Genomic DNA, 27,792 nt, shown 5'->3' on the forward strand with positions numbered 1-27,792 from the left:
CACTTTGAAGAATCAGACACATTTGTAAACTTTCCTGTCTCTTATTTATGTCTATTTTTTTCAGCATTTGCATAATTTAAATATTTTTATTTTCTAAAGAGCCATAGTTGATGTTTCCAGGAAATAGAAGCATTTTCATAACCTGATGATTTTCTATTACCTAGAGGTTTTCTAAATAAGGGCCTCCTTTAATAATGATGGTAGTAAGAATAATTGTTATTATTCCTATTTTAAGTCAGCTATAATTTATCGAGCACTTCCTGTGTGCCAAACATTTAGCAAAGCACTTGGCACACATTATCTCATATAATCCTTACATCAACCCAATGAGGTAGGTGTTGTTATTCTTTGTTTTATTAGGAGAAGACTGCAACTTAAAGACATTAAGGAATTGCCAGCTGCACACAGATTTTAAGTAGTAGAGCAGGAATTTGAATCCAGTAGATAGATTGCAGGCACTGTATTCTTTTTTTTAAAGCTCCTCCTTTGTTTTATAATGATTAAAATAACACATACATATACACATGGCAAAAACTACAAACAGTAAAAAAAAAAATTATGCAATCTTCTATCCCAGAATATAATGTAAAAATATCACCTCTCACAGTCACCACCACCTACTTTCTTCTGTGTCATGCAGAAATTTGTCTTTGCGCACACACAGTTGGTGTTTTAATACCCATGTGAATATACACATTGGTCTATAGCTTACCTTTTTTCATATAGCACCATATTGTAGAAAATTTCCATAACAGCACATAGAAATCTAAATAATTGTTTTACATCTACTTAATATTTCAGTGTATGGATGTAACAAATTTATTTAAGCAGACTCCTATGGACGAATATTTAGATCGTTTCCAATTTATGGCTCTTGCAAATTTGCTGCAAGTGAGTATTTTTACAAAATACTTTTTCATAGAGGTTCAAGCATATTCCTAAAATAAATTTTCAAGCAGTGGAAAATTTATACTGGGTTAAAAGGACATTGAAGTTTAAAAAACTGGGAAATATTGACAAATTTCCCCCAAAAAATATTTGTTTCCCCAACAGTGTGTATTATTAAACTTTTTAAACCCTCACACATTTGAAGATGAAAACTGTAATGTTTTAGTTTCAATTTAAATTTAATTATTGGCAAAGGTGAGCACATTTTTCTGTTTACAAAACACGTTTATATTTCTAACGTTGACTATTCCTTTCCTTTATCCCTTTTTCCATAGCTTCTCAAATATTTTCTTATTGGTTTTCAAGTGCTCTTTATATATTAATGAGATGAGTCTGTCCTCTATGTTGCAGATATTTTTCTGAATTTTTAATTTGTCATTTAATTATATTTTATATATATATATATATATATACTCTGAAAAAGTTGTAAACTTTTATGTAGTTAAACGTTTCAATCTTTTCTTAGAGCCCACACTCCTAACCATTACGCCAAACTGCCTCTCTAATTTCCAGAATGATGACATTTATTCCAGTTTTGTTGTCACTTTTGTTCAGGTGTTTTAACAGAACAAGTGGCAGGTCCTCTGGGACAGAACCTGGAAGTGGAACCATACTCGCAATACAGCAATGTTCAGTTTCCCCAAGTTCAACCACAGATTTCCTCGTCATCCTATTATTCCAACCTGGGTTTCTACCCCCAGCAGCCTGAAGAGTGGTACTCTCCTGGAATATATGAACTCAGGCGAATGCCAGCTGAGACTCTTTACCAGGGAGAAACTGAGGTAGCAGAAATGCCTGTAACAAAGAAGCCCCGCATGGGCGCGTCAGCAGGGAGGATCAAAGGGGATGAGCTGTGTGTTGTTTGTGGAGACAGAGCCTCTGGATACCACTATAACGCACTGACCTGTGAGGGGTGCAAAGGTAAGCATCTTTGACTGGCAGTTTTCTCCTTCAGGTTTTACTATATTGGTTGTTAAATCCCTTGAATTAGTTGCTTCCCTTTTCCCAGGCAACTTCCCATTTTCTCCTCCTCTGCTCCTACCTCCTCCTACCTCCTCACCTTTGTCGTGAAGTCACAGATCTGTAGGAAGACTGTTAGAGTATTTAGCTTAATGTTTAAGACTGTTAGAGTATCTAGCTTAGAGTATTTAGCTTTTTTCCTTTTCACAACCTCACACATAGCTAAAGGGAACTTATGATTAAATTGAATTTGTTGTAGGTTTTGTTTTTGTTGTTTTTTTAAAAAAGAAGAAAGTGATGAACTCATCTCTTTTAAAATTAAGATCTAGAAGAATACAACTTTATTCAATAAATATTTAAAAATATTTTTTCATGTACTTTAGTTAATTGAGAAAGAGAGAAAGAAACAGCCAAGTAATAATAGCTTATATTACAAAAAAATATTTTAAGCCGGGCATGGTGGCTCACGCCTATAGTCCCAGCACTTTGGGAGGCCGAGGCAGGCAGATCACCTGAGATCAGGAGTTCAAGACCAGCCTGGCCAACACGGTGAAATCCCGTCTTTACTAAAAATACAAAAATTAGCCAGGTGTGGTGACAGGTGCCTGTAATTCCAGCTACTCAGGAGGCTGAGGCAGGAGAATTGCTTGAACCTGGGAGGCGGAGGTTGCAGTGAGCTGAGATCGCGCCATTGCACTCCAGCCTGGGCAACAAGAGCGAAAATCCATCTCAAAAAATAATTTTTTTTTTTTTTTAATTTAGCCTACGCATGGTGGCTCACGCCTGTAGTTCCAGCACTTTGGGAGGCTGAGGTGGGTGGATCGCTTGAGTCTAGGAGTTCAAGACTAGATAGATCAACATGGGAAAACTCCATCTCTACAAAAAATACAAAAATTAGTCAGGTGTGGTGGAGCACGCATGTTGTCCCAGCTACTTGGGAGGCAGAGGTGGGAAGATCACCTGAGCCCAGGAGGTTGAGGCTGCAGTGAGCCATGATCATGCCACTGCACTCCAGCCTGAGTGACAGAGAGAGACCCTGCCTCAAAAAATATAGATTTTATTTAGCAGTAATATAGTTCTGTGATAGATACTATAGGGAAATCATAACAAAATTGCAATCCATTTAGGATGGATAAAATATAATAAATTAAATATAAAAATGACAATGTAGGCCTGGCCTGGTGGCTCACTCCTGTAATCCCAGCACTTTGGGAGGCCAAGATGGGCGGATCATGAGGTCAGGAGAATGAGACCATCCTGGCTAACACAGTGAAACCCCGTCTGTACTAAAAACACAAAAAAATTAGCTGGGCGTAGTGGCCCGTGCCTGTAGTCCCAGCTACTCGGGAGGCTGAGGCAGGAGAATTCCTCGAATCTGGAAGGTGGAGGTTGCAGTGAGCTGAGATCATGCCATTGCACTCCATCCTGGGCGACAGAGTGAGACTCTGTCAAAGAAAGAAAGAAAGAGAGAGAGAGAGAAAGGGAAAGAAAGAAAAGAAAAATAATGTAAACAAGTTTCCAAATGACAAGCCTGGAACTGGAATTAAAATAAACAAAAATAAAACTTCTACAGTTAGGTTTGAGAAACCAACTGCTGATCTACATGAAAGAAAAAGAACAAACTTTGTAGTAGCTCTAGTCAAAAAGTGGCTGGGGCTCTTATACTGGAGGGGAAATTAGGACCAAAAGATGAAGCTTATAGGATGGCATCTTTTGAGGCCTAATTCAAGAATTAATTTTTTAGCACTAACATGAATTGTCCCAACAATGAGATTGGCTTTTTGCCTTAGGTGGTAATGAACTTCTCATTATTATAGGAATTCAAAAAGAGGTTAGATGAACAGGTTTGAGTACAGGAAATTTGTATGTTAGGTGGGACACTGTATTAGCTGGCTTCTGAAGTCCTTCCTTAAATCCTCTGAATCTGTAGTACCATATGTATAATATTCTAATTATTTCATATCTGCCTGTTTCATCTTCTAAGCAAGCTTATAAATTTCATAAGTTAAAAAGTATCTATAATTCATGTACTCCCTCCTATTGCTATGAACTGATGAAAGGGAAAGATAGACCACGGTTTTTAAACCTTGACACTATTGACATTTTAGGCTGAAAAACTCTGTTGTGGGGGGATGTCTTGTACATACTGTGGGGTATTTAGTAGTAGCCCTGGCTTCTATCCACTAGATCCCAGTAGCAACCCCACACTTGTGACAACCAGAAGTGTCTACAGACATTGCTAAATGTCCTCTGGGGTTACAATCACACCAGTTGAGAATCACTGAGAGAGACTATTCAGTGAAAAGTATGATATAGAGCTTCTCAAACTTGAGCTACACCTGGAGATTTCTTGAGGGAAGCTATAATATTTCTTGGGTGCCTGTAATGTTAACTTAAATTGCTTTTAATGAATTACTTATGCTATTAAGCAATTATAGCATAAGCTATATTATATTATAATAGCTATATTATATTGTGTATCATCTTTTATACACTGAAAAGTTTCTATACAACAAAAGAACAAACACAGATTTACAAAATTACATACAAACAAAACTACAAAACCAATAAAATAATGAAGTATATTAGATTGTACGGTTTTGTTGCTCAAAATGTTACCAAACTCAGGTTCTTTTGAGTTTGGTATCCCTAGACCATGTGTCATATGAGGCCTCAATTCTCCACTGCTTTTCTCTCTTCGAACAATTGAGTCAACCAAACCTTTTTTCATCTAGAGCTCCATTTGGCCATCCCTGAGCTGGGTACATCTCGGGCATATGAAGTTTCCCTTTGCCAGTTTGTCATAGCTTTTTTTTTTTTTTTTTTTTTTTTGAGACAGAGTCTTGCTCTGTCGCCCAGGCTGGAGGGCAATGGCATGATCTCTACTCACTGCAACCTCCGCTTCCTGGGTTCAAGTGATTCTTCTGCCTCAGCCTCCCTGAATAGCTGGGATTACAGGCGCCCTCCACTATACCCAGCTAATTTTTGTATTTTTAGTAGAGATGGAGTTTCACCATGTTGGCCAGGCTAGTCTCGAACTCCTGACCTCAGGTGATCCACTTGCCTCAGCCTCCCAAAGTGCTAGGATTACAGGCGTGAGCCACTGTGCCCGGCCTGTCATAGTTCTTGACAAACAAATCATATTTCTTGCTGCTAATGGGTACAAACAAAACTGAGGGTGATTAGCTTGAATGTCAGTATAAGATGATCATAGATATGATCCAGAGAATGCTATTATTAGTTTTTTAAAGACTGTCATAAAATAAAAATGTAAAAAATAAATTTAATATGTGTAAAGGCCTTAGAAAAAAGTGTGGCACATAGTCAAAACTCAATAGATGTCTGTTGTTATTACTGTTATGGTCCTAGAATCGATTTACATATTGTGTAATGGCAATGTGAGTGTTTTCTGCTTATATTGATAAATGTTGATGCTCAAATCATCGTGAGTTGTTTAACAATATTTATTTGACATAGATTCAGATTACCTAAAGCCATTTCAACTTGTCTCTGTAGACCAGTGCTACTCAAAGCATGGTACCTGGACCAGCAGTATCAGTATCACTAGAGAATTTATAGAATGTGGGGTTTTACCCCAGACTTACTCAATCAGAATTTCTGGGAAAGGGGCCCAAGAATCTGTGATTTAACCAGCACTACATGCTAAAGTTCGAGAATACTGGCGTAAAAATCATATCCAAAAAGCCTCCTAAGGCCACTCATCTGGCCAAGCATCTTGGTTGTGTGTTGTGACTGTGAAACCCACAGGATTGGAAAAGAGAACAGGAGGAATGCTACTCTCCATGAGGTCATCAAAAGCACAATTCAATAGAATAAAATGTAGACTTGAAACCTGGACTGGAAAGACACAAAGCCTAATCTAAGTCATGTTTCCTGCTAGGAGAGAAAGAAGCAGAAAAGAACACTCGTAATTTATTCTGAAAGTCTGATTCAAAAGAAAAATTCCAATATGCATACTTTTGAACCTACAAATTTCATTGCTGATGGCATGCTAAATCCTTTTTTTTTTGAAACGGAGTCTTGCTCTGTCGCCCAGGCTGGAGTGCAGTGGCGTGATCTCTGCTCATTGCAAGCTCCGCCTCCCGGGTTCACACCACTCTCCTGCCTCCGCCTCCTTAGTAGCTGGGACTACAGGCGCCCACCACCACGCCCGGCTAATTTTTTTGTATTTTTAGTAGAGACGGGGTTTCACCATGTTAGCCAGGATGGTCTCGATCTCCTGACGTCGTGATCCGCCCACCTCAGCCTCTCAAAGTGCTGGGATTACAGGCGTGAGTCACCACGCCCAGCAGATGACATGCTAATTCTTATGGTAGGCATTTTGGAAACATCCTCTCTGGTCTTTACAGCAACTATGGAAAGTAGGAATTATTGTGTCTATTTTAAAGTGAGGAATAAGCATATCATTTCCAAAACAAGCTAAGATATAGAGATGCCAGTGCTAATAGCTTGTGTGATGTGTTTACTATACTTTAGTGATAAACTTATTAATTCTCATACCTTATGTCCATTTTATTTTATTTTCTTAAATTTATGATTGACATAATAATTGTACATATTTATGGGTTACAACATGTTTTGATACATGTATAATTGTGTAATGATCAAATCAGGGTAATTAGCACATCTAACACCTTAATTTATCATTTCTTCATTATGACAATATTAAAAAACCTCTCTTCTAGTTATTTTGAAATACACAGTACATTATTGTTAACTCTAGTCATGCTGCTATGCAATAGAACATCAGACATATTCCTTCTATCTAACTGTATTCTTGGACCCGTTGACTAATTTCACTGTCCCCTTCCCCCTCCATCTTCCTCATCCTCTCATAACTACTATTCTACTCTCTATTTCCATGAGAACAACATTTTAGATTCTACATATAAGTGAGATCATATGGTATTTGTCTTTCTGTGCTTGGCTTATTTCACTTAATGTAATATCTTCCGGGCTCATCCATGTTATCACAAATGGCAGGATTTCATTCTTTTTTATGACTGAATAGTATTCCATTGTGTGTATACATACCACATTTTCTTGATCCAGTCATCCACTGATGAACACTTAGGTTGATCCCCTATCTTGGCCATTGTGAATAATGCTGCAATAAACATAGGCGTGCAGATATCTCTTTGACATACGGATTTCATTTCCTGTGGAGATATACCCTGTGGTGGGATTCCTGGATCATATGGTAGTTACATTTTTAATTTTGTGAGGAAACGTCATACTGTTTTCCATTATGACTACACAAATTTACATTCCCACCAGCAGTAAGGGTTGACTTTTCTCCACATCCTTGCCAAAACTTGTTATCTTTTGATTTCTTGATAGTCATTCTAAATGGAGTGAGGTGATATCTCATTGTAGTTTTGATTTGCATTTTCCTAATGATTAGTAGTGTTGAGTGCCTTACGCCCATTTTATGAAAGTGGAAGCTGAAGCATAAGATGTTAATCTACTTACCCAAGTTTTCATAGCTAATAAGAGCTTCAAAACTACAGCTTATAATCTAACTCCAGAGCCTGTATGATTGACCACTAGGCTATCATGCCTTTTATTGGTTGTCCACTAAGTGATTGTTCTGCTCAAGGGTAATATTGACTAATTCAGTGGCGAGAGGAAGAAAACGAAGCAGTCCGTTTAGGTGTTAAAGAATCAGTAGTGTCTAAGCCAAGGGAATGAATCCCTAAAGTCGCTAACCTTGGATGGCTTACCTCTTAGAAGTGAATTTGTCTTTCTGTCTTGTGAACTGTGCTTATGACCAAGTGAAACTTGGTCCAACTGTGAAGAGTTCTGGGGCATGGCAGGGTAAATAGAGTGAGACTAGTGGGCCAAGGACAACCCTGGAAAACACTTACCTTAAAGGTGGTCAGGGGAAGAGAAGCCCACAAAGGATATAGAATAGAAGTAATCAAGATAGAAGTCTACAAGGAAGTGCAGGATCACAGAAGGCAAGGAGATGGAGAAAGTAGTCAGAAGAGAGCCAACCTTTGGGGAGGTTTAGGGAGGAGAAGCTGGATTTGGACATAAATATATTTTTAAGAGCAGAGAAAGACAAAATTTTTCCATTGATTTTGATTTGAGACTTTGCCCCCATGGTGTCAGGAAAACGACAAGCATGCAAGGGAGAGGTTGGGTTGGAGCCAGGCAGGGCCCATGTTCTACACCAGGGATTGGCACATTTTTTTCTGTAAACATCCAGACAGTAACAAGTTGAGGCTTCACACCACAGCAGCCTCTTTTGCAACTAATCAACTCTGCTACCAGAGTGCAAAGACAGCCACATAGAAAATGAGCATAGCTATTTTTCAGTAAGCTATACTTACAAAAATAGGCAGGAAAAAAAAATGACAGTGAGCTGGCTGCAGTTTGCTGAACACTGTTCTTGACCAATGACTCTTTTTTTTTTTTTTTTTTTTTTTTTTTTTTTTTTTTTTTGAGATGGACTTTCACTCTGTCACCCAGGCTGGAGCGCAGTGGCGATCTCGGCCCACAGCAACCTCCACCTCCTGGGTTCAAGTGATTCTCCTGCCTCAGCCTCCCAAGTAGCTGGGATTACAGGCACCAGCCACCACACCCAGCTAATTTTTGTATTTTTAGTAGAGACGGGGTTTCACCATGTTGGGCAGGGTGGTTTTGAAGTCCTGACCTCAAGTGATCCACCCATCTCAGCCTTCCAAAGTGCTGTGGTTGCAGGCATGAGCCACCACACCTGGCCTTGACCCATGACTCTTAAGGGTTGGTGTACGAATTAACTGGAAGCTGTGTAGTGAGTGAGCACAAGACTCAACTCACAGCCTGTATGTGAGAGAAATGTAACTTTATTTTTTTTAATTGGATTTAATTCAGTCTCGAGCTCTGGTGGAAACTTTATTTCATTTTATTCAGGATCATTCCATTCACTCCCGCCAAAATTCTTCTGGGGGTTTATCTAAGTACCAGGATTAAGGGAGGGTTGTGGAGGGATTGGGCACTGGGGAGTGGGGCTCTGGCCCCACAGCTGTTGGGCTGGGTGGGGCTTGGTGCCACAGATGTTGACACAGTCCGAGATCTGTTGGAGTGCTGTTCTATTTGGTCTTCAGTCACCAGTAGGAAAGGTCTCTGTAGCACCATCCTGGGGTCCTGAGCACACTCCTCTATCACGTCTGGCACTGGCTGTCTCCTTCATTCAGCTCAGGTGGGTGGGTTCTGTTGTTGCCTCAGTGCTGTGTTGGGATGCCTGGCTGCCCAGAGAAACCATGCCACCATTTCATCTGCTCTATGCCATGTTGGGTGCAGAGAACCCTGGGGGTTTCTCCAGTTCTACCCAGGAAAGGGCATAAGAATCCTCGTCTTCCAGGATCCCAAATGACGTGGAGTTTCTATCATCTCTCAATCCACCTATCCTAGAATTCTGTCTGGGGATAGGGAGTTGGGAGGGACAGAGCTCAGGACCTTCTCAGGTACCTAACATGTCTTAGCTCTTTGACTTCTTCTTTAGTTGTCTGCTTCCTCCCAACTTGGGTAAGTTTTATCTGGTCTTTAGGATTTGGGGGCTTAAGCTCTGGTGTCTGAAAAGCCAAAAACAGGCTCCTTTATCTTCCTTATGTGTTCTCCTATGAAAACAAATGAAAATTATCCTAGCTTAGTGAATGGAGGAATGAGGAAGGGCTGTGAGGAAAACCAGAGGAGAAGGACAGAATAGGGTGGAGTGCACATCAGAGGACCAGTGCCTCATGCCTGCAGGTCTTGTGAGAGCTCCTCAGCCAACCTGGTTTCCCCGCCAACCCCGCAACCCACTTCCCCCATGCACATCTCTTGGATATCTGCACTCAGCAGATGCAAAGCGAATTTTACTCTGTAACTTTCCATCAAAGGGAGCATGGACTTTGGGGGCTGACAAGCTCACATTGAATCTAGGCTCTGCACTTCTTGGCTGAATAAACAAGTTACTTAATATTTACTGGTTAGAGTTCAGCGAAATAAAACAGAAACCAACAATTCAAGCAGAAAAGAATTAATACAGAAGTTGGAAGAGTCAGAGTAACAGGATCTGTGCTGAGTTTCCAGGAGATGCTCAGAGCCACACTGCAGAACTGGCCCGCCGGTTGCTCTTCTGCCAAAATCAAGAAGGTGGGGACTCAGGAAGCCATCTCAGGACTGTTGGCTCCAGGAAGACATCACGTCAGCTGCCATCTAGGGATCAGGAAGTTGCCTTCGCTGGCAATCACTAACTCCAGAGCCAGGGCTTGCCTGCCAAATCTGCACCTACAAACAATGAATACCCTGTCCCCTGCCTTTCAATACCTCAAAGCTAGTGACTGGAAGCCAGGATGCTGCCACAGCAAAACTCCACAATCCCGCTTACCGCTTACCAGTAGAAACAACCGAAGAACAGCTTGCTTCTCCTTTCCAAAAGTCTTACAAGGGCATCTCTATGGGAGAGCTTAAATCATATCCACCATGTTAGCTGCCTTCCCCGAAAGAAGTCCGGGCAAGGTTACGTTCTACTTTCCTGCCTCTCTGGTAATAGCATGTGCACTAGACTAGAAGGGAGGTGCAGTAGATATGAAGCTAGCTAATTCTTAAGACTGTGCAATACTTATTTCTCTGAGCCTCAGATCTGCAAAATGGGGATATTATCTATTTTGCGGGGCATTTGTGCAGATTGTACAAGATTTATATTATATTATATTACATATTAGAATTTACCAGCTCTCTTGCTTTAGTATTTCACTGAAGATTTGTCAGTCCTGTGATACTTAAAACAAACAAAGAAAACACAAGAGAATTAAAAAAAAAAAAAAAAAAACAACCTTAGAAACAAAACAAAGATCAGGGTTAAATTTCCTCGTTACATTGGTCTCTTTTTCTGGTTCCACTAAAAATATTTTAATTTGTCTTGGTGTTTTTATTTGTCATACGTATTTATAGCATCAATGAGAGAAATGATGGTTTTCAATTTTTGTAAGTAATAACTTCGGAACACAAGCATCACGCAGAGTGACAATGACTGCCACTTTCTCAGCACTAGATTAAATCAAGAGCTTTCTTTTGCCCTCAGTTATCAGTGCAGCATATGGAAATGTGCTAATGTCTGAATGAATTTTGATTCAAACCTCAAACCTCAACCAACAAAACCGATCAGCATCTAACTGAAAATTTCAAATGCCTGCATTTCCAAATAGGTCAGTGTCTGTCACATTCATTTCAATGCCAAGAGAGTCTTCACACATCCGAGAATGGTAGAATTCCTAAAAGATGCTGTCTGAGTAAATGAGTGACCCTACTGCCTTTCTGAATATATTTTTGTATAAGATCATGAACCAGCATTAGACTTAGCTCTGAAGTTTTAAAAAAGCTTCCAAAAGTATTGAAACTCTTCCAGTATAGAATGGAGGTAGTGTTTCCAAACGATCCTTTGTTTATGGACATTTGTGAAAGCTGAGGAGTGCTGATCTATATATAAACTTATTGACATCCTATTTAAGATCAAGTGAGGTCTGATTTTATACAATTTAATAATGGTCTTAATGAATTCTAGAGGTCAAATTATCTTGTAGTATGATGCAAGATGGGGTTCCAAACTATTTCACTGCATTGGAAGCCTTTTGTAGTAAGTGTTATGAAAATCGTGGGAAATCGTGAAGGCAAACAACATGGTTTCCAATCCCAGCTGATTCTCTTCCCAGGTGTCCTAAATTACTTAACCTTTCTGAGCTTTAGACTCCCCACCTGTAAGATAAGGACAAGAATGAATATGATGATAAAGATGAGGAGGTGATGATGATGATGGTGATGATGATAATGGTGATGGTGATGGTGATGTTGGTGGTGATAATGATGGTGATGGTGATGGTGGTGGTGATAATGATGATGATGGTGATGGTGATAATGATGATGATGGTGATGGTGATGATGATGATGATGATGGTAATGTTGGTGATGTGATGATGACGATAGTAATAATCATGTTGACAGATAACCTATATCAAGTGATTACTATGAGCAGGCACTGTTCTGGGAGGCTTTATATGTACTAATTCATTTAATCTTCAGGACAGTCTTTTGAAGCAGGTATTAATAGATTGTCATGAGGATTAAATAAATTGATACGTGTAAAGTACTTAACACAGTTCTTCCCAATGGAAAATCCTCAATCATTGCCTGCTATTATTACTATTATCACTGGCTTGTTGTGAATTTTTAAAAAAGGGATATTATTTTTAAAATATCTAGCTCTGTACCTGGCACTCTTTTTAAAAAGTATTTTTTTTAAATATCAATAGCTTTTGGGGGTACAGTCGTACAAATGGTTTTTTGTTACATGAATGAATTGTATAGTGATGAATTCTGAGATTTCGGTGTACCCGTCACCGGAGTGTATACATTTTATCCATTATGTAGTTTTTTATCCCACACTTTTCTGCCCTCCTCCCTTCTGAGTCTCTGAAGTCTATTATGCACTCGGTATACCTTTGCATACTGATAGCTTAGCTCCCACTTGTAAGTGGGAACACATGGCATTTGGTTTTCCATTCCTGAGTTACTTCACTTAGAATAATGAATGGCCTTCTGCTCCACCCAAGTTGCTGCAAAAGACATTATTTTATTCCTTTTTATGGCTGAATGGTATTCCATGGTGTATATATACCACAGTTTCTTTATCCACTCATTGGTTGATGGGCACTTAGGTTGGTTCCATATCTTTGCAATTGTGAATTGGGTTGCAATAAACATACATATGCATGTGTCTTTTTATCTAATTACTTTTTTTCCTTTGGGTAGATACTCACTAGTGGGATTGCTGGATTGAATGGTAGATCTACTTTCAGTTCTTTAAGAAATCTCCATACCGTTTTCCCTAGAGGCTGTATTAATTTACATTCCCACCAACAGTGAAAAGCATTCCCCCTTCGCTACATCCACACCAAAATCTATTATTTTTTGACTTTTTAAAAATGGGCATTCTTGCAGGAGTAAGGTAGTATCTCATTGTCATTTTAATTTGCATTTTCCCGATGATTAGTGATACTGAGCATATTTTCATGTGTTTTTTGGGCATTTGTATGTCTTCTTTTGAGAAATGTCTATTCATGTCATTTGTCCACTTTTTGATGAGATTACTTGATTTCTCCCTTGCTGATTTATTTGAGTTTCTTATAGATTCTGGATACTAGTACTTTGTCGGATGCATAGTTTGCAAATATTTTCTCCCATTCTGTGGGTTGTCTGTTCACTCTGATGATTATTTATTTTGCTGTGTAGAATCTTTTTAGTTTAATCAGGTCCCATTTATTTATTTGTTTGTTTTTGTTGCATTTGCTTTTGGGGTTTTGGTCTTGATGTACCTGGCACTCTTACGTGCTCAATAATCATTAGATGTGATTTTGTTGGTGAATTCTTATTTGTTATTCCTCTGTTCATCCAGCCTCCCCAGTTTGGGTCATACACTGTTTTCAAAACTCTCCCTCTTCCTATTAATTAACCCAATTCTTTATTCAGCAAATATTATTAAGTACCAATTTGTATGCCAGGCTCTATTCTAGGCATAGGAGATGCCTTGGTGAGCAAACCAGACCGAAATCTTGCCTTCATGGTCACCGTTCTAAAGCAAAAGCAGAAAAACAGTCTACATAACTCAGCTAAAGTAGACAAAAAGAGAAAACAGTCAAGCAAACAAAAAGATTAAGAAATATAAAATCAGTAAAAGAGTATTGAAAAGAATATATAGAAAAATGCAATGGCAATAAGATGATTTCCAGGGGATATGAACTGACATTTCACATAAACATATAGATGATGAAGCAAGACAAACTAAGATGATAAAAACTAAATTTAAACAAGAAAAAATGTTTAAAGTAAACATATAAGCAATATGTATAAATAGTGATTAAAAGAAATGTCTTAAAGCATAAATTGCTAAATGAGAAAAGTTACAAATCTACACCCAAGAAAAAATGGAAATAGGCATTTTAGCAGCAGTTTGCATGTGAAAGGTTTAACCCCACGGAGCAAATGAATTCACTTGGGCTCAGGTAGCTACAAGTAGCATCGGGCACCTCCCAGTGCTGGAATTCACCTATTAGGAACCCAGAACACCCCTAGGAACCCCAGGGAAGATGCTGGGGAGCAGGTGCCGGTCACTGTGGGCCACCAGCTTCTGGGGGTTTGCCTACCTGGCACTTTAAATGGTCACTGAAGGTATCCAAAGCCAAACTCCAGCACAGCTTGGCTGTCCTCATCATAACCCCTGTCCTCATCCACTCAGCAGAAACCCAGTAGGTCTGATGGTGTCAGTGAGTTTTTGCTTTCTACTCCTTTAGACTCCTTCATCACTTAATAAGCATTTTGTCAAAGCAATAAGTGCATGTGATTCCAAAGTCAAATGGTAAGAAGGGCATATCATTAGAAAAAAGCCCCACCCCTACCCTCTTCAACTGCTCCTAGAGGCAACTCCTAAGAAACACTTCAGTTTTCTTTGCTTTTTGTATTTTGTTGTTTCTTTCTTTGTTGTGTGGATAGTCTTTATTTATTTCTGTAGTACCATCTTCCCTCCCAACAAACATGGAAGAAAAAAAGAAGGGGCTGCTGGGAAGAAATGCCCTGGGGGACACACCTCTCCAATCTCTGAAGTTTTGAAGAGGGATTGTTGAGGTGGAAGGCTTGGGGATATGGGGAAGATGGCCAGCCCCTCCTCTTGTCTCCCAGGTGGCTCTTGGCAGCCTTTTAAAGCTTAAACTCATCAGTTATTTTGGAGACGATGTTTTTAAAAGACTTGGAAGTCTGGGATATATGCTTAAATGGAAACTGGTTGAGATATCTCCAAAGCAATTTTCACACCTCCATCTTCCACTGTACTGAGTTCTCTCGGTCCCACCGTGGCTGCATGCACAGCAGCATGCAGTTCTTGTACAGTCTCTGGAGTCTGAAGGAGTTCCATTTGGTCTTATCAATGATCTGCACAGCTACCTCTTTCCTAGTTAGGGTGTGTCAGGCCAACTGCATGGTGGCCAAGTTACCCTGGTCGATGGTCTTGATGAGACAGTAGTTGCCAATATGGGTATCCTCAGCAGAGATGTCTGAGAGGTCCTGCAGTATGTTGGATGATAGGGCTTGGAGTCAAGGTGTCCCGAGGTAGGCTCAAATTTGGGAAAAGCTGATTAAAAGCTTGGTCCAAATCATGTCAAAAGAATATAACTTCCAAAGTCCACTTGATGACCTAATCTTTATAATGAAATCAAAACACAATGCCAGAGAAAAATAAAAATAAACAAAAACAAATGCTAACACACTAAATTTAAAAAGAAAAATGAGAAAAAATTCTTATAATGTCTTTGTATAGTTTTGGTATTAGGGTAATGCTGGCCTCATAAAATAAGTTAGAAAGTGTTCCCTCTGCTTCTATTTTCTGGAAAAGATTGTACAGAATTGGTATCATTTCTTCTTTAAATGTTTGACAGAATAAACCAGTGAAACCATCTGGGCCTGTTGCTTTCTGTTTTAGGTTATTAATTATTGATTCAATTTCTTTAATAGTATAGGCCTATTCTGATGACCAATTTCTCCTTGTTGAGTTTTGGTAGGGTTTATCTTTCCAGGAATTTCATCTGAGCAAATTCGCAGGCTTGGAGTTGTTCATATTTCTTTATTTTCCTTTTAATGTGCATGGGATTAGTAACGATGGGCCTCTCCTTCATTTCTGATATTGGTAATTTGTGTCTTCTCTTTCTCTTTTTTATTGGTTAGCCTTGCTGGGCTTGGTTAGCCTAGCCTTATTAATTTTATAGACCTATTTTATTGAATCTATTAATTTTTATTGATCTATGTAAAGAACCAGCTTTTGGTTTCAGTGGTTTTTCTCTATCATTTTCTTACTTTCAATTTCATTGATCTCTGCTTTAATTTGTAGTGTTTTTTTTTTTTTTTTTTTTTTTGCTTATTTTGGATTTCATTTGTTCTTTTCTAGTTTCCTAAAGTGAAAGCTTAGATTATTGATTTTAGATCTTAATCAATATATGCATTTTAATGCTATAAGTTTCTCTGTAAACACTGCTTTTGCTACATCCCATAAATTTTGATAAATTATATTTTCATTTCCCTTTAGTTCATTTTCACTTAGTTCTTTAAGTAGTCCCCTCTATGTCTTCAATTTGCATTATGTGTAAACTTTTAGAAATGCTTTGTGATGTAAGATATGTTATATTCCTATATTTCTCTAAATCAAAGTTAATCTCTTCTAAGCTCACAACTCTCCCGGCTGATGTGAAATTCATTTGGTCTATGTTTGAGAATACTCCTTCCTCCAGGATCGTGCGCAAACCTCAGGATCATGTTCAATTTTGAATTCGTCCCTTGAAAGTGAACAACTCAGCCACAGTCCAGCATGGACATCTTACCCCAGGGTCTTCAAGGCCATGGTTCTTAGTATCTTCCTGTCCTTGTCTCAGAGCTACATCGTTAGAGATCTGTCACTCCTCTAGAAGCTCTTTATTAGTGCTGGTTCAATACTCACAGAACCTCCCAGACTCATCCCATTCCCAATTCTACAAGCATTGCCCTTCACCTCCAACACCTTTGAGATGATCCAATATAACCGTTTCAAAGAGAGGTCGAAAACAAAAATCCTATGTGAGAGTTATCTTTATTTAGAGACAGAAAAATTGCAGCTTTTGTCCCAGCAAGTGAACAAGAGTTTCCGCCCTCTTGGGATGGAAAAGAAAATGAAAAAGCAATAGAAGCAAGAAAAAAGCACACATAAATACCTTGATCAGTTATCCTTTCATCTTAATGTTCCTCCTACAATTATTGCAAAACAATCATTTATGAACTCAAACTGGGGATGGTAACAAGTTTGTTGTGGGCTGGGCACTTGCCATGCTGTGTAAAACCTGGGTAGATTCATGTCTCAAGATAATTTTTAAAAATGTAAACTTCCTACTAAAAGGACAGCATAAGGCAGTGGTTAAGAGCACAGAGTCAGGTGGGCACAGTGGCTCATGCCTGTAATCCCAACACTTTGGGAGGCTGAGGCAGGAGGATTGCTTGAGCCCAGGAGTCTGAGACCTGCCTGGACAACATAAGTAGACTCAGTCTCTATAAAAAAATTAACAATTATTAATAGCTGGGCATAGTGGGGTACACCCATAGTCCCAGCTGCTCAGGAGGCTGAGGTGAGAGGATTGCTTGAGCCCAGGAGTTTGAGGCTGCAGTGAGCTATGATTGCACCATGCAATCCACCCTGGGCGACAGAGCAAGACCTTGTCTAAAAAAATAAAGAGTGTAGGGTGTGAGCTTATCAACGTTCACATCTGAACTCTACCATTTGCTCTCTGCAGGACCTTGAGCAAATTAACCTCTTTGTAACACAGTCTCCTCTTTGGTAAGAAAGAGATAATAGTATGTGATATTCCCCTTCCTGTGTCCCTGTGTTCTCATTGTTCAATTTCCACCTATGAGTGAGAATATGTGGTGTTTGGTTTTGGTTTTGTCGTTGCAATCGTTTGATGAGAATGATGGTTTCCAGCTTCATCCATGTCCCTACAAGGGACATGAACTCATCATTTTTTATGGCTGTATAGTATTCCTAAAACTTAAAGTATAATAATAAAAAAAGAGATAATAGTAGTATCTGCCTCACTGGATTGTTATGAATAGGAAATGAATTGCCATTTACCATTTTAGAACAGTGCCTGGCACAAAGTAAGTGCTGTATAAGCGGAGACAGACCTAGAAGCTCTCCCTATTTAGGTCATCTTGAATGGAAAGATCTCTAGTTACTCACCTCTGTGTGTTTGCTGCTATTTTAAAAGCTTGTAGACCCTTAAAGTTTTACAACATCAACCAATATTTTATTGATTGCAAAGTAATGGGTGGCCTACTACCAGTGGCTATCAGTGTCAGTCACTGGAGTCTGGCACATGCATGTGTATGTACACATATATGTGTATGACTTGAGAATAGGGTGTAGTATGTGGCTTCCACCAGTATAAAGAAGCATGAGAATTGCCTGAACTCAGGAAGCAGAGGTTGCAGTGAGCTGAGATCACGCCACTGCACTTTAGCCTGGGCAACAGAGTGAGGCTCCATCTGGGGAAAAAAAAAAAAGAGGCAGAAAAGCAGCGTGCAATATTCTGCAGAATCGAGGAATCCATGTAAAAGTACCATCCTATAGCTATTTGCTTGCTACCCCAGGGATCCCACTGGTGCTACACATTCCCCAGATGGCAATGCCAACCCTGTCTACTCATCCTGTATTACCAGCAAGACTCTGTTCCTCAGTGAATTTCCTTTCCATTCATTTTCAAATGACTTTTCTGATATGAGCATTGTTGAATATGCACAAGAAACAGGCAGAGGTATGTGTATGGATAGATTTGCATAAGTATAAATACAGTATATGTACCCATATTTAAATGATATAATGATAATATTGTGTTGCTATCTCAGAGTGAAAGCTAATTAATTCAGCTATTGAGATGATAATGATTTCTTTTTCAGTTAATACCAGAGTCAAAAAGCCCTGCAGAATGGTTCTACGCACTGTTCCTTTGACTCATATTGGAAGAAAGAGCTTTATTCTGTTAACTATTAAGCTGTCTATCAGTATCTATGACAGTTTTAAAAGAAATCGTTCCTGGGAGGGGCAGAAGATTATTAGTAGGAAGGCTGACTCATGTAGGCTCAAGTGGACATTGAGGTCATGATTTGGTACCAGGAAAGAAAAAGTCCTTTTTGCTTTCAGTCTCTTAAAATGCATGCTTTGGTATTTGCACTCTCAATATCAACACTGATCTGCAGCACAAAGTCTTTTTTTAGACTTTATTTGGTTGGATTTGACATTTAGAAAAATGTTAAGATCTTTCCTACTGAAATTTACACCAGCTGAAAAATTCACAAGCAAGTCCATGACTTTCCTAACCTTGACATCTCTAACTTTTCCTTCAGCCTCTGTTTTCATATTTCATGAGTTACCAAAACCTGATGTTCTCTCTGTTTCCTGCTTTCTGTTCTGTCCCACTTTAGTTTAGGCATTGGTAGCCTCTCAGTTGTATTATGACAATAGTCTCCTCTCTCTAGTCTCCAATACCCGTTCCACATTTACCTTGCTCCAAGGAGCTTCCCAACATACAGGTTAGGTCATACTGTCCCCTGTCAAAGCCTTTAATGGCTTCCCTCTTTCAACATGGCAAAGACTCAACTCCTTTGCTTGGCATTCAAGGACACTTAATCACATTCTGTTCCTATTACAACTGCTTACCCATCTCCCACTAATTCTCTCCATACTCTACCCTACCGCCACCAAGATGGAGTATCTACCCTTTCTTGGAATTTTGATAACACCCTGTGTTTGCTCATTTTTCTGAATGTCTTTCCTCCCTCATGGTCCATGTTTCTAAAACCTTACTTATTCTTCAAAGCCCAGATCAAATTCTATTTCCTTCATGGACCCCTCCCTGATTCTGGCTACTCTTAATTAATCAGGATCACTCCCAGTCTATACAATGCCTTTTCTTCAGGGTGCTTGACTTCTAGCAGTTGGGAAATCGTCATATTATACTTATCTTGCTAGAACAATTTTTAAGTGCCTTCTGCTGGAAAATTGTCATAAGAAATATGCAGCTCTACATGGGTGCATTGTAATTGCTGCCTCTCCTCCTTAAATGTGGCACAATCTTTACAAGCATATGGTGTGGACCTGCTTCTACATTTCAGTAATTTATTCCTTGTTTAGCTATCTTATCACTCATGTTTTGTATCATACTGTAAATTTACTGTTGTTTATTCCAACTAAGTATGCAACTCTGAAGACAAGGAATGTCTTATTCATCTTGATATTTCCCAGGTCAGAGAATGCTGCTTTCAGAGAGTTGGTACTTAACAGTAAATTATTTTACTCTCTTGTGACCCAAGGGTGGCAATTGCAAGATAGTAGTTAAGAGTACAGGCTTTAGTGCATGACTGTCTGGGTTTGAACCTTCCTAGCCAACTACTAACTGTGTGATCATGGCCAAGGTACTTAAACTCTCTGTACCTTTTTTTCTTCATCTATAACATGGTGACAAATAATACTATCTTCATCATAAAATTGATATAAGAATTAAATCAATAAATGGAGGTAAAGTAGTTCAAACAATAGCTACTAAGTGCTTAATAAATGTTAGATATTATTCCAACAGTCTGTTAAAATAGGAAGGACTTCTCTTACTTTTGACAGAGACATGAAGACACTAGATGCTACATTCCAAGGTGAGCCCATCTGGCAGAAATTTCACAGTGGATATTCAAGAACCAGTTAAACATCTCACTTATTTTGAGGGAATGAAGAGATCAGGAGTTGGAAATTATAGAGAGGTCTTGTAAAGATTTTGGAGCATGTGACTAGTGTGTTGTGTGTATCTTACATCCCTACTGCAAAGGAGAATGTTGGAAGTGGGAGTGTCTGTCCCTCGGGCCACCACTGGAACGTGTAGTAACTTTGTGAGAACTGGAAAATGGTGTCCCCTTGTGCCCCCAAAATGTATACTAAAGAGGTCCTATTGCCCCAAGCCCAATGAAAGAGTCTTCAAGACGATCACTTGAGTAGGTTCACATGTATCCCCTGAAGCTGACAGACATGGGGACTTTGTGTCTCACTTTCACCTGAGAAGTTGAAAGACAGGAAGCCGGGTGGCTGACTGCTCATGGATAAATGGGAGAGATTTCTCTGCTCCACAGAGATTGTTAGATCAGAGAAAGCCATTATGGGGTTATCTTAGGTCCATGTGAAGAGAACCACATAGAGTGACCTCAGTGTAAAAATTGTGGAGTGAATCACCAAATTCCTAGATGCTGAAGGAGACACATACCATGGGCTAGAATAGAGATGTATTTGCCTTCATCAGAAAAGTTCAGATGAGGCTGGGCGCGGTGGCTCATGCCTGTAATCCCAGCACTTTGGGAGGCTGAGGCGGGCAGATCACTTGAGGTCAGGAGTTTGAGACCAGCCTGGCCAACATGGTGAAACCCCATCTCTACTAAAACTGCAAAAATTATTCGGCCATGGTGGGCGGCGCCTGTCATCCTAGCTGCTCCAGAGGGTGAGGCAGGAGAATTGATTGAACCTGGGAGGCGGAGACTGCACGAGCCGAGATTGTGCCACTGCACTCCAGCCTGGGCGACAGAGCAAGACTCTGTCTCAAAAAAACAAAAAACAAAGTTCAGATGAAAGTATCCCAAAGATGAGAGGTCTGTAAACAACCCAACCCAATGGAGAATGAGACAACTCAGCTTGTCTCACAAACCAGCTTACAGCAATACTAGGCGAGTAACCACCTTCCTGTCATTTCTTCTCTTACCTCTCACAATCTTCTCCCTATTCAACGCTGCCTCCTTGACTCTGAAAGTGTCAGGAACTATGGTTAGTCAGATGGAGGAGAAAGCAGAAAGTGGGGAAATGGAGCAGCAGAGTTGAAGCTGGTTACCTCCCTTCTTCACTCTAGGCATCTTACCTGTTAACAGGTTGCAGCTGTGCTGTACCTTCTCGGGAGAGATGTTTGCTTTTAGCTCAAGGTTGGCATATTTATTATTATGCCAGGCTGGCATATAAAGTACTGAATTGAAACCTTGAATGCAATTTTCTCCCTGAATGCCTGGTTAACAGCAACTCACTTTCCAAAACTTAGCTCAATGCTCACCCCCTATCCTGACCTCTTCATTCCAAGCTGAGGAATCTGTGTGTTTGCTCTGCCGCAGTGCAGCTTTTAGAGCCCAGGCAACATGTAATTTCATTTGTTTAGTTGTTTGTGCATCTTTGTCCTCAGCCAGCCTTTAAACTCTTGGAGCCCAGGGGTGAATTGTTTGCCTTTGTACCCTCTGCACTTAGTGCTCACTGGCATAGAATTGTCCCCCAATAAAGATCTATGAAAGTAATTTATCTTAGAAAACAAATTCAATTTTTCCTAAGAGAGGCTATAATTCAAACTTGTCTTTATTTCTGAGAGATAAATTAAAAACAACAGGCTTCTCGACAACACAATGCCATATAAAGTATTTGTCACTGGTGTGCTCAAGGATGGCCTGGGTGCTCTCCAGCAGTTGGTGAGAAAATGTCCTGGCATCTCTCAATCCAAACCTGTTTTTTTTCCTCAGAAGCTGTGAGGGGACTTTTTACACTTTTCAGTGTTTCTCCCACAGGTTTCTTCAGGAGAAGCATTACCAAAAACGCCGTGTACAAGTGTAAAAACGGGGGCAACTGTGTGATGGATATGTACATGCGAAGAAAGTGTCAAGAGTGTCGACTAAGGAAATGCAAAGAGATGGGAATGTTGGCTGAATGTATGTATACAGGTATTCACTTCAAGCAATTACATTTCACTAAAAATCTCTTAAGGAGGCAGATGTCAGGTAAACTCATCACGAGAGTGCTACTTCACATATTAAAGAAGGAACCTATTAAGCCATCTAAGTTCTTGAAAAGGGTAATGAACCACTGAAATTGTCCAAACTGTCAACTAAAGAGCATTTTAGTCACCCAAAAGAAATGCCTGTTTTTTTTGTTGTTGTTCTTTGTCGCAGTGAACTATACATGGAGCCCAGTGGCATTAACATACCATTCCAATAACATGCTTTAATGAGCTACGAATGACAGTCTAAAAGTTTCCTCTAAGTTTGATTTTAATATACTTATTATTTATTGCTTAATTAGCATACAAATTCACGATTGTGGAAAAAATAAGAATTCTTTATAAGGTATAACTGCCTCTGAATTGTCTAAATAGAGTTCTAAACCAAATCATTTTATTAAGAATCTGTCTTCTCTTAGTGCAGCTTTGAACCAATTTGTATAGGTTTACACCGGAAATTAACTACTCCCAGTTTTAATATAATTTTGTCTTTCTATCTGATAAAGAGACACTGTATTAACTGCTGGCTTTGTGAGGAACTGTAATCTTCATCAAAAATTGGAATGCATGCTAGTATATAACATAATTAATTTTTCATTCTGCAAATTCTACAGACCACTCAAATTCTGAGATATGTCCTCTTTCTCCTCAAAACACAAATAGACAAACAAATGTCACCAAGGGGATGACAGCATTCAGGCAGAGAATGCCACATGAAATAAAAGCCTTCAGAAGGTGACTCCAGTTCTATTGTTACCAAACTGTACAGGCAACTGGGATGGACCCACGGAAATAATGCGTGCAGGTTGGGGGAAAATAGGTCTGTGTAAATAATCCAGCTCTGGGTGGATGAAAATTTTATAGTAGCTGATCACAATCTCATCTTAGCATACATGAAATGAGAGCCTGCAATAGGGGCTGCTGCTGGAATCCAATCTTGCAATGGAAACACTTACTCTGACACTGCACAGCTCATATTGCTCATCACTTAAATATGAACTTGTTCCAGCTGGAGCTCTGAGGACATTTTGCATGAAGCCACATATAGCAGTCTATAATATTTATGAACACAAACTCTTCCAGTAACAGGTGCGGGTATTTCATGGTTCTATAAAATAAATTCCCTGTACAAAGAAATTCCTGGAACTTTGTTTTATTGGCATTGAGAAAAGAGTAAGGACGTTAAATGGGATGAAAGGAAGATTGTTTTACATTATTTTTAATAGCTCTCTTTAAGTGTAAATCAATGAGGTTGATTGTATGATCATTCAAAGACATTTTTAAAGTCACCTTGTATTATTTTTATTTTTAACTGTATTCTCAGGAATTGGCACTGTTCTCAAAATTAACAGGATTTTAAAAATTTCCCTAAAGGATGTTAACATTTGTTTTTCTCAATAAGTTTATGTGTGTTTAACGTGAAATTCAATATCCTTCTTCTGGTACAGTATGTAAACATGGCTGAAAATAATATTAATTGCATGTTTTAAAACACCAATTTTCACAGTCCCCTAGAGCAGGAACAGGGAGAATGTCATTCACCTTTTCATTGACTGAATCCCTTGCATTTGTACAATGCTTTCATATCACAAGTTCTTTATATAAAGCCCATTTAAAAATGATGTGATTGCTTTTAATCTACACAAAACTCTATGAGGTGGATATTATTCCCATTTTACAAATGAGGAAACTGAAACTCACAGAGGTTAAACTACTTGTTCAAGATTAAGTCTCAAACCTTGGCCTTCCCTTTTTAAAATGCATAAAAGGCTAGCGTTAGTTCTGTGCCATTGCATAGGGGATCTTCTGGGCCAGGTACCTATCAGTGGTTTTATGACCGCACACCCAACAGTACTTTCTGTGATTGGTGAAGTCTCTATGCTTATTTGTTTTAGGCTTGTTAACTGAAATTCAGTGTAAATCTAAGCGACTGAGAAAAAATGTGAAGCAGCATGCAGATCAGACCATGAATGAAGACAGTGAAGGTCGTGACTTGCGACAAGTGACCTCGACAACAAAGTCATGCAGGGTAATAATATGCAATGGTGTCTGCCAAGACTGGCAGGAACTGAGTTTCTAGGTACATAGTGAGCTGGCCAGGAGGCTTTCAAATTAAAGCCACAGGCACAGCTGAATTTCTAGTCCAATTGTTCATTAAAATGGATTTCTAATACATGCTTTGATGTAAACGTTCAAATAATAGCAATGCATAAACTAAAAAGTGAAAGTTTTCCTTCTCTCTGACTCCATTCCAGTCCTACTACCTAGTGTTTGCCAGCAGGAATGATTTGGTGTATAAAATGGATTTTTTCCAACTGAGTATTGATGACCATTTTTCCCCCTTTTTGAGAAGAAAGTCTCAAACTGGGAAGAACGTGGTCTCAATAGAGGCTGTGGATTAATCCTTATAAATGAGTAAAACAGGGTGAATACACGTATGTGGACCAATAGAGAAAAGTCCTACCCACTGAGGTTACAAATTTCTCAAGAAATCCATTGAGCAACTTAGGACAAAATAGGGGAACAGCATCCAAGGTGTTTAGACAAACACATTGTGATAATGCACAGGACATTTGATGGAATTTTATTTTGCCATTAGCTGAAAAACCAATAAGCTACGATTGTCCAAACCACACCCTTCTCAATATTTATTACATTACTGACAAAGAAAACTGTATCTACATTTAGTTTTACAAATACGTATTTTTGTATTTAAGAAAAAGTATTTTATATGAAAGCATTATTTTGCCACAGTGCTTCATCAGTAACACTTTGGTATAAGAAAGCAAAGAGTTGACATAATTATTTATACTCTTCAAAGGATGCTGTAGAGGGACAAAGAGATGTTTGAGGTCTGAATTGTCCAGATTGTTGACTCTCTATTTTAGGGGTTGACAAACTTTTTTTCTTTAAAGGGCTTTGGCCACATGGTATCTACAACAACCACTCAACTCTGCCATTTTAGTGCAAAAGTAGCATAGACAATACATGAACAAATGAATGTGACTGTGTTCCAATAAAACTTTATAAAATCCAATGGATTAGGTCCACGGGCCACAGTTTGTTGATCCCTCCTCCACAAGAATACTCTTAGATGACTTCACCAGGTGGAATTCATGTAGAATACTATATGAATGTAGTATTCATAGTAGTCATACTGTATGAGAACCTTTCATTAGTTATAATTAAAGCTTGAACTTTCAGTGACCTTCAATATGAATGGGCTCAATAGTCTTCATATCCAGACTACCATTTATTCCTAAGAAATACACAAGTGGAATATTTTGTTATTCATATTTTACAGATAGGAAAATTCAGTGAAATGTGATATGGCCTGCCCAAGGACCCAGAGAAAGAAATTATACACTCTATTAGAGCTCATAGTTCCTACTGTATTTGTGGCTTTTTAAAAAATAATTTCTGCTATTAGGTACCTCCAGATGAATGCACATATAGAAAGAAGGCTTTATACACACCTTCCCTAACACCTTTTATTTTCTTGCCAGTGTAGGAGAAAACTGAACTCACCCCAGATCAACAGACTCTTCTACATTATATTATGGATTCATATAACAAACAGAGGATGCCTCAGGAAATAACAAATAAAATTGTATGTATAATATCTGAAAATATGTGGGTTTAAAGTTAATATTTTCTAGAGTTTTTATTGCCTTGGAGGTATAATTTATATGTGAATATGTTACTTTGAAATGATTAGAACTGAGAATTAGACTTTTAAACTCTTAGCAACATTAAACAATTCAAGAGTAAGAAGTCTCCCACCTATCTTGATAATGGTAATTGCCCTCCAAAGATCTGAGAAATAGTAAGATGGGTTTTCAAATTTTATCATCTAAACCTAGTTTTTCTTTAGTCTAATGGTTTTATATTATCGTTTTCTTATCTACTTATTAATCATTTGTTTTTTTCTTAAAATTTAGTTAAAAGAAGAATTCAGTGCAGAAGAAAATTTTCTCATTTTGACGGAAATGGCAACCAATCATGTACAGGTTCTTGTAGAATTCACAAAAAAGCTACCAGGTATTTTTTAAATAATCAAAGTTAATATTTATTGAGAGTTTAAATATGTGCCCACAGATTAGATTACCTATTTTACATACGGTGTTTTAATTTTCAAAACATTCCTGTGAGATCAGCTCTATTTTCAGTATTACTTTGCCAAGTATTTTCACATGTACTTATTTTGCTGCTATTCTCTACAATAGTCTTGTGACCTTGAGAAAGGCAGGTCTGTTCTTTGTAAAATGAAAATCATTTAATAACTGATTTAAATTAACTGTTGAACTACTATACATAAGATGTTAGAACTAGAAAGGATATTTAAAATAATGTATAATAATTCTTTCAAATCAATAGATTAAAAATTGAAACTTTGCAAAGTTGTCATTCACCCATTTATTCCTTCAATAAGCAGTTGTTGATACCTACTCTATACTAAGTGCCTGGCTATTACCTTCAGGGAGAGTGATCAAAGGTGATAATAGGCCGGGCGCGGTGGCTCACGCTTGTAACCCCAGCACTTTGGGAGGCCGAGGTGGGTGGATCATGAGGTCAGGAGATCGAGACCACGGTGAAACCCTGTCTCTACTAAAAATACAAAAAATTAGCCGGGCGTGGTGGCGGGTGCCTGTAGTCCCAGCTACTCGGAGAGGCTGAGGCAGGAGAATGGCGTGAACCCGGGAGGCGGAGCTAGCAGTGAGCTGAGATCGCGCCACTGCACTCCAGCCTGGGTGACAGAGCGAGACTCCATCTCAAAAAAAAAAAAAAAAAGGTGATAATAATAATAATAAATACACATACATACACATACACACGAAGTGCTGTTTGAACACCGAGGAACTGGTTGCTAATTGTGTCTAGGAAAGATGGAGAGACTTCAGGGAGGATCATATTTGAGTTGAGTCTAAAAGAAAAAGAAGTTTTCCAGTTGGCATGGAGAAGAAGCAGCATTCCAAGTTGAGAAATCTGCTTGTTTTTTTGTTTTTGTTTTGTTTTGTTTTGTTTGAGATGGAGTCTCGCTCTGTTGCCCAGGCTGGAGTGCAATGGCATGATCTTGGCTCACTGCAACCTCTGCTTCCCGAGTTCAAGCAATTCTCCTGCCTCAGTCTCCTGAGTAGCTGAGACTACAGGCACACACCACCATACCCAGCTAATTTTTGTATTTTTAGTAGAGATGGGGTTTCACCATATTGGACAGGCTGGATTCAAACTCCTGACCTCAAGTGACCTGCCCGACTTGGCCAAAGTGCTGGGATTACAGGCACGAGCCACTATGTCTGGCCGAGAGATCTGCTTGTTATAAGGTACTGAGCCATGAACAAGAATAGGATTATTTGAGATAGGAGAGAAAATTCAATGTGGTTACAGCATAGTGTCTGTGGTGGGCTCCTAGGTTAGACAATAAGGTAAGTTGGTACCAGACTGATAAAGGCCTGACTAAGGAATTTAATCTGCGTCCCCTGGACAGTAA

General features: G+C 39.0%; 1 protein-coding gene across 5 annotated transcripts in view; it reads left to right on the forward strand.

The window, feature by feature from the left end:
* The window catches only part of NR1H4 (nuclear receptor subfamily 1 group H member 4), a 71,595-nt gene that overhangs the window by 16,899 nt on the left and 26,904 nt on the right, over positions 1–27,792 (forward strand). For 2 of the 5 annotated variants that reach the window (XM_055237904.1, XM_055237902.1), the window contains 5 exons: positions 1,504–1,869; positions 22,093–22,245; positions 24,197–24,330; positions 25,813–25,911; positions 26,243–26,342. In XM_055237904.1, coding sequence (XP_055093879.1) covers positions 1,504–1,869; positions 22,093–22,245; positions 24,197–24,330; positions 25,813–25,911; positions 26,243–26,342 — 852 coding nt within the window. The remainder of the gene's footprint in view (positions 1–1,503; positions 1,870–22,092; positions 22,246–24,196; positions 24,331–25,812; positions 25,912–26,242; positions 26,343–27,792) is intronic. The other 3 variants (XM_055237905.1, XM_055237903.1, XM_055237906.1) reach the window with 2 other exon arrangements.

The sequence above is a fragment of the Symphalangus syndactylus genome, chromosome 13 (assembly GCF_028878055.3).
Source record: "Symphalangus syndactylus isolate Jambi chromosome 13, NHGRI_mSymSyn1-v2.1_pri, whole genome shotgun sequence".
Lineage (NCBI taxonomy): Eukaryota > Metazoa > Chordata > Mammalia > Primates > Hylobatidae > Symphalangus > Symphalangus syndactylus.